The sequence below is a fragment of the Sinocyclocheilus grahami genome, unplaced genomic scaffold (assembly GCF_001515645.1).
Source record: "Sinocyclocheilus grahami isolate Dianchi unplaced genomic scaffold, SAMN03320097.WGS_v1.1 scaffold141.1, whole genome shotgun sequence".
NCBI classification, from domain to species: Eukaryota; Metazoa; Chordata; class Actinopteri; order Cypriniformes; family Cyprinidae; genus Sinocyclocheilus; species Sinocyclocheilus grahami.
In genome coordinates this window covers 628,373-636,220 of record NW_015505320.1, presented here as the reverse complement: position 1 = coordinate 636,220, position 7,848 = coordinate 628,373, and the positions used below count along the sequence as shown (strand labels likewise).

At 35.0% G+C, this 7,848-nt stretch overlaps 1 protein-coding gene across 1 annotated transcript in view; it reads left to right on the top strand.

Annotated features, from left to right (window-relative positions):
- Positions 1 to 7,848, top strand: part of LOC107591345 (protein kinase C iota type) — a 37,165-nt gene that overhangs the window by 8,425 nt on the left and 20,892 nt on the right. The window contains exon 2 of the mRNA XM_016280478.1: positions 5,299 to 5,420. Coding sequence (XP_016135964.1) covers positions 5,299 to 5,420 — 122 coding nt within the window. The remainder of the gene's footprint in view (positions 1 to 5,298; positions 5,421 to 7,848) is intronic.

Genomic DNA, 7,848 nt, shown 5'->3' with positions numbered 1-7,848 from the left:
ATATCATTTAGTTATATAATTTCATATACATGATTTGATTTAAAAACCCAGTTTGAAGCAAAAACAGAATGTTCTGTTCTGACTAGTTTTGTGAAATTATACTACATGCCTGAACGAAACAAACAGCAGAAGCTCTGAATGAGATGCAGATTCACTCTCTGACAGCAGGAGGCGCTTCTGAAACACTGCTTTAATATGAACTATACATAGACGAGATGAAAATTAAATACCATGTAAACTCTTCTGAAGACAGTCAGTTCCCCTCAGAAGCACATTCATATAAACCCCCAAATCAATATTGAGGATTTTCTTCCAATAGTGTTTTTCTCTGTGCGTCCGTCTTCAGCGTCTCTGGCCTCTGTTAACAGGCATTTACAGACTTCATATTTTCACATAAATGACAGTTTGGAAAATGATTTCATTGCAACGCAGTTTGTGCAAGTCCAGAACAGAGATGAGTTGCAATAAGACAACCACACATACTCTGTTTATACTATGGAACGGCAGTACTTCCCACACATGTTACAAGATTATATGTTTGTCAGTGGTACTGAGGATCTGCAAATCATTCGCCATCATCCTCACTCATCTCTCCTTACTCTGTTTATGTTGTAAATGAAATTTTATGTACTGTAATGTAACAGGCAACCGTTACACAGTGTCTACACCAGACGCGACAGTTAAAGTCTGCCTACACTGGACACGACAAAGCAACCGCTGAAAATCACTTGAAATTTGTGTCAGCACGTCATAAATAGAACACGGCAGCAGTTTACTGTCGGGGATTTGTCGTGCCGCGCCGCATCCAGTGTAGACAGCATCGCTGATTATAATAAGTTCTATAGACTGATCTATATATAATGAATCTCTATTATAGGTCAGTGGTTCTATAGTATTTTGTTGCACCGCTTGCGTCCCGTGTAGACACGGTGTTAGGAATCATTATTTGTTTTCCCTTATAAGGATTCACGCTTTGGGCACACCCCCTAACTACAACCCCTCTCCCCGCCCCCTCATCTTCCATCACGATGTTTCACTGTAGACTTCGTCGCCCAACCCTAGTCCACTCATTCACAGGGTTTGTTTTACCTTGTATAGTTTCCTGATTTACTTTATTTTTCATATATATTAACTAGGGGTGTGCGATATTGACAAAAAATTATATCTCGATATTTTCTGAGATTTTATCGATAACGATAATTAAACGATATTTTGCTGAGTGTGTTATTGTGCTGGTACCTTAAGGACTGCAGAAGACAGCTGTCTCATAATGTTTTTAATATTCTTCATATTCTGTGTGGTGGTCAGTTCATACTGATAGAAATTAATCTTTTCCAATAAGTTTAAACTGATTTTTACATTTTATGGGCATTTTTACCTTTATAAAGACATTTTTTAAAAAAGTGTCCGTTATCTTTTGAGTCAAATTCTTACATTTAATCAGGGAATTAGAATAAGACATTTGGGCTGTTACCAAGCAAATTAAATCAACACAGAAGCTGCATCTGAAGTGGCATTTAGATGTATTTACACACATGTATTTTGTTTAATGCAAGACATGAATGCATTTAACCTGCAATTACAAATGCATAAATAATGTTTTGATATAATAAACATAAAGCGTTGAATACTGATATTTGAAATGATTTAAAACATTAAAAAAAATAGAAAAGAAAGAAAAAGCCAAAATTTGAAATTAAAACCGCCAGCAGGTGGCAGCAAATCAGTGTTAATAAGTGAGTCATTGCGATTGAACCGAATAATTTAAACGATTGATTCATTCAAGAATGAAACACCGTCATGTTGCTCAGAGACACAAAACAGCGCTGTGGCTGTATTCGGAATGATTTATGTTGGCGAAATAGAGCAAAAACAAGCAATATGGTGTCTAAAACGTAAGTCTCTTAATTAACTTATTGTTTATTGAATTCAATGTCACATTTGTAATCATGTGAAGAGCAGGCAAAAGCATGCACATCAATCTCAACTGGGTGTTCGACTAAGAAACAAATAGAAGATTTTTTGATGTAAAGTTGGCAACACCAAAGCTCCAAAAGTATCAAAAAATTTATTTAAAAAAAAAACTGTCGCATAGCATATGTGACGTTTCGAGCACGCAGGCTCTTCATCAGACAAATGAACAACACTGATATCCCAATCTTTATAGGCCTCCCTCCAGGTGATCAAAGGTCACATGACCGTACCATATTATCATGATCATAATAATACCAAAACAATAACACATCAACCAAGGAGAAAAACATAGAAACAGAAATAAAAAAAAAAATCTAATAAATCAAAAACATATAAAGCTATGCAAAATACACAAATATAATTATCAATATATTGTTTTATAACATTAATTGATGCCTGCCTAGGTACATAAATACAAATCAATAACCACCAAGCGTTTATTATATGTAAATAACTAGTAAATAAACAGTTACTGCATCTGTAATTCCCATATGGTATTTTGTTAAAAAAAAATGAGGAGCAGGTTTCAAATCGTCTCTAACCAAAAGATTTCGAAGATTAGGTGTTTTCTTGTGCACTAAACGAGGTGGTTTATCAAAACATTTCTTGAGATTGGGATCACACTCTACAATATGCCAATGTTTCAATAAAACATAATCAATGTCCTTCGACACAGGCGAATATTGAATGTAACAGTTAACACGACGGTCAAATTTTTGTATGTTTTTTAACGAGACTCTCTTGTTGTGACACATCTTTAAAACGACTTTCTGCAGACTGAATCCACTCTTCTCGATATCATCGTTTTCTGAATCTCTGTGATAAAATTTGTGATTGCTGTTGAAAATCTTCATCACTGCTGCAAATACGGCGAATACGACTAAATTGTGAAATTGGTAACGAGCGCTTTAATGACACAGGATGATAGGATTGTCCGTGTAAAATAGTGTTACGGTCAGTTGGTTTTCGATACAAAGTAGTTTCAATGCCTGATGCAGTACGAAGATCAAGCACATCCAAAAAAATTATTTTCTCTTGATGAAATTCCATAGTAAATTTCAACGCACTACACTCATTATTAACCAAACTATGAAACACTAGTAGCTCAGATTCAGTACCACTCCATACTAAAAAAACATCATAAATGTATCGTTTCCATAGAACAATGTGTCTCAAGAAATTATTCGCCACAGGATTTAACACAAACTGATAATCAAACTGATAATCAAACAACCCGCAAAATAAAGATGCAAAACTTGGGGCCATCTTGGAACCCATTCTGACTCCTGAGATCTGCAGATAGTAATCTGACCCAAAGAAAAAATAATTATGTGAAAGCACCAATTTTGCCAAGTCACCCAAACATAGTGCTTGAAACCTGACAAGGACGTTGATCGAGAAAAAATGTAATTGCCTCTAACCCTCCCTAAAATGGAACATTGGTGTAAAGCGATTCAACATCCATGGTGACTAGAAGGACCGGATAATCAGGTAATTTCACATTATTCATGAGTTCGATAAAATCCATCGTATCTCTAATATAAGAAGGTAAAGACGTGACTAAAGGTTGTAAATGAAAATCAACGAAAGCCGAAATTTTTAATACATTTGTAATCATGGTAATTTTTGGAGAAAAACGGCACTCTTCGTGTGAAATTTAATAACTGTATGAAGTGGTATAAATATATAAATGTTCTGCCATCATGTCTTGAATTTGTGATCATTCTAAATGCATTTTAATAGACTGAATCATGCAGTGAAAGAAAACACACTAAATGCGCACACGCACTAGTCTAGACTTGACGTAATGTATGCGTGCGTTCTGTAGGGATGTTTTGAATGGTTTGTGCAAAATACTTGATAATGTCAAATTGCACATCGTTAAAACAACAATTACGATATTATCGCAGACGATATATATCACACACCCCTAATATTAACACACTCTCTACATTGTAAAGACTGTTAAAAGCTTAATTTTTTTCTCAAAATTATTGTAATTGAGACTGTTCAACATTAATGTTTGTCTGTTTTCAGATCAGTAGGGGGATTTAAACTCTTGACATCTGTAAACCCCCCATGAATGCTTGTAGGGGCTTGTTACAATGCAAGATAACAGAAATGTTCAATAAAAAATGTTTTGATGATGAAAGCGGGCCAATATCGCAGGTGATTTTCTTCATTAATGGTAAAATATGATTAATCATGCAGCCCTATTCTGCGGTACACAAAAGAAGATATTTTGAAGAATGTATTCATGTTTTCGTGACCATTGTCTTCAATTTACTTCCATTTCATGGTTTAAAAAAAAAAAGACTGAGAAATTTCTTGGAATATCTTCTTTTATTTTCCAGAGAAAAAAGAAAGTCATACAGGTTTGTAATGACATGAGGGTGAGTAAACGATGAAGGAATTTTCATTTTTGCGTGAACTATTCCTTTAATTACACCCATTGTTTGCTTTAAATTCCTTGTGTATTTTTCACATTGACTTTAGTGTCCATGAGCTTGTTTACACCTCCATGTTCAGAAAATTTTGTTTGATGTTCTTGACAGTCCTATTTGACAGTGGGAATGATTATTTGTTCATTATGCTGTTATAAAATGGAGTGTGAGCCAATCCATGTATGCCCTATGGAGGAATGTGACTTCACCACCTCCTTGCAATGATGCTGAGCTCTCGCAGGCTGCATCTGTTCATGCTAAGAGAGTGGGTACAATGTCAGTTATGTGCCAGAATAATTTTATATCGTTTGCAAGAGGCAACAATAAGAGGAAGTTTATCCCTTTGTACATATTACCTAAAGCACAGTTTACTGACGCAGAGAGAAATGCATCACAGGAAGCACAGAGCTGCCCTTTAACATTCATACAGTAGCTTCTTCTTAACGGTCCTGGATCAGATAAAGCCAGCCTTGTGTTTTTCTGTCATAAGGTGGTGTGTGCACTCCTACTAGTTTCAACGGCCACCTGAAGGCATGTGCGGGTCAGCGCGTTGGCTCGTAGACTGGAAGGACTCCCCTGCTGTCAATAATTAACCAAAACAGTGTGAACACAATAGTCAACAGAGGGAAAGAAGCTGCTAGTGTGCCTCTTACTATGGGAATTTATTAGTAATACAACACAGCTTCCCAGAAACTCACCGAATAATACTTCCTGCTGTACTTTGTTTGTCTTTTAACAACAGCGGATAGTGTTTTGAATAAATTGAGTTACCAAACACAAGGTTACAGAATATCTCCCTACATATATGATATGCTTAAATATAAATATAGAATATTATTGAAATAAACTCTTAATGAATGTCACCTTTTTTCTGTTTTAGGGACATCATGATCACACATTTCGATCCCTCCATCTCCTATGAGGGGCTGTGCAGTGAGGTGCGGGACATGTGCTCCATGGACAATGACCAGCTCTTCACCATGAAATGGATTGATGAAGAAGGTTCGTCTTTTGTGTGTCATTTGTGTTTCTTTACTCTCTCTGGCGTTATTTACAGCTGGTATTAACATCTGTCCCTGGTGATCCGATCGCAAGCAGTTAGCTGAGAAAATTGCCATTTACACCTGGTATTAACTTGCATCTCCTGTGACCACTTGTGATCAGATTTTGTTAAAGAGAGACTCTGATTTCATGACTGCGCACAGGACTTAAATCAATGAGTGCCCATTTTTGCTCTTTATCTTTATTTCCTACCTTTGTTTTTTTTCTTGAGTTGTTATATAACTTATAATGGGTTCTACTAGGGCTGGGCGATATAGCTAAAAAATGTATAAATGATATGTTTCATATCGTTCGGTATCGATAATTATTGAAATTTTTTATAACCTTTTTTAAAACAAAAAGCAATAGAATTTTTTTTTTTATTTAACCACTGTATTTTTAAATTAACACAATTTATTGAGACAAACAACAAATATTTTTTGTTTTAACAATCAAACACAAAATTTAAATTAAAAAAATATCTAAATTCTAATGTTTTATTTGCAGATTAAATAGGTTTTAAGGAAACTTTTGTCTTGTCTCCTTAGGCCACAGGAGGGCGCAATGAGCAAAATAATGCAGCACATTTAAATTGTCAACTTAAGGAAGTAACTATAAAAACGTGCATAACGTCTAAATTAACTCATAAAAATCAAATATATAATTTCGTAAATTGCATAAACAATTATGAACAAAACAGCATCATGTATTTATGCATTGCTTACCCTAAAGAGCCGAAGCGCCATTCACACAGATTGCATTTAAAAACATATGAGACGCAGTGAAAAGGAATAAACCTCCACAAATTCGTGACGTGTTTTCTAAAAGTTTAAACTGTTTTAACTTTGCATGGCTTTCTATACATCTCTTGTGTGAGACGTGAGTGCAGCAGTCATATTTGTCCATCTAAAAATGCGCTGAATATGCGTTCTGTGTGAATGGCTTGGTTTCGGTTTTAACCTGTATCAAGATCTTCTCCGCATTGAGCTTCTATATTTCTCTAATATTTTGAATGGATAACACAGCAGCGGTGCATCTCGTGGGCTAGACTAACAAAACATTCAAATGCAACAACGTCACTTACATCATCACCGCATCTCACGCACCCTGATGCACACCTAACATTCAAATGCAAATGTTTATTTTAAAATCGACTAATATTCATTCTTTATTCACAATCTCCTATATCGAAAATTTTTTCTATTGATATCGAAGGTGTACCGTCGATAAATATCGATACTGTTTTATCGCCCAGGCCTAGGTTCTACTGTCTTTTGTCCCGTCGCGCCACTCGTATTTGGTGTAGACAGTGTTTTTAATGGGTTATATTATAGCCCTGCATGTTTTTAATGTTTTTATGAAATATCTGTATTGACTGCATGATCATATCATCGTATTATTTACTGCCATGCGAGTAGGGATGCAACGATTATAGATTTTGTTGGTACGATTATTGTCTGAGGAATAATCACGGTTTCACGATTATGACGATTATTATGCATTTATTAATTTCACAAAATTATTAATGAATAAAATCACATGGACACTCTTTAGATAATAAAGTGTTATTTATTGCTGCCTTTAGAAAGAGAAATAACACAGTAACCAATAATACAGCACAAAATAATAATAATAAAGACAAACAAAAGTTCATCTCTCCCATTGGAAAAAAAAAGAAAAGTGACCTCTGCTCCGTAAACATCCATGTCAGTATTTCCCTTTTGAAAATAACAAATGGAAATAGATCTCAAAATTATTTAGTTTGTGCATTCTTTCTACGTTTCTTTTGGACCTGAGGTAGAGAACTTGGAAACATGGTGGAAAAAAAGATTTTGTTGGTTTTTGACTTTAAAAATTAATAATACTTTAACAGGGATAGTAAATCACAATGTTAATTAAGTATTATTATTAATATTAACTTTATTTATCCCCCAGGGGAAACTGTTACGAATGAGGGGAATTAATTGTTATTGTCATCAACTCTCATCCATACATATTCATTTTAATAATCTTTTTAATAATTCATCTAATTTTACATGTGGCCTGAGAAAATCATGTCTATTGTTTTGGTTTGTGAGATCGGAGACCGTGCTGTGCACACAAAGAAAAGAAAAAAAAGAGTACAGAAACTTGTTGTCAGTGCTGCCTCGCGACTTTTATTAATAAAATAGCTTAAATAATGGATCGCTACATTTAATTCATCAGCAACAAGGGGGTAAAATTAAAAATTAAAAATTTGTTTTTGAAGTAAATAAACTCACAGCTTCATTGTGTGTAGAGAGACGCGCAGACGCAGGTAATTCACACACACAACTGTCCCCTCTCTCTCTCTCTCTCTCTCTCTCGCTCGCTCTCTCTCTCTCTCTCTCTCTCTCTCTCTCTCTCTCTC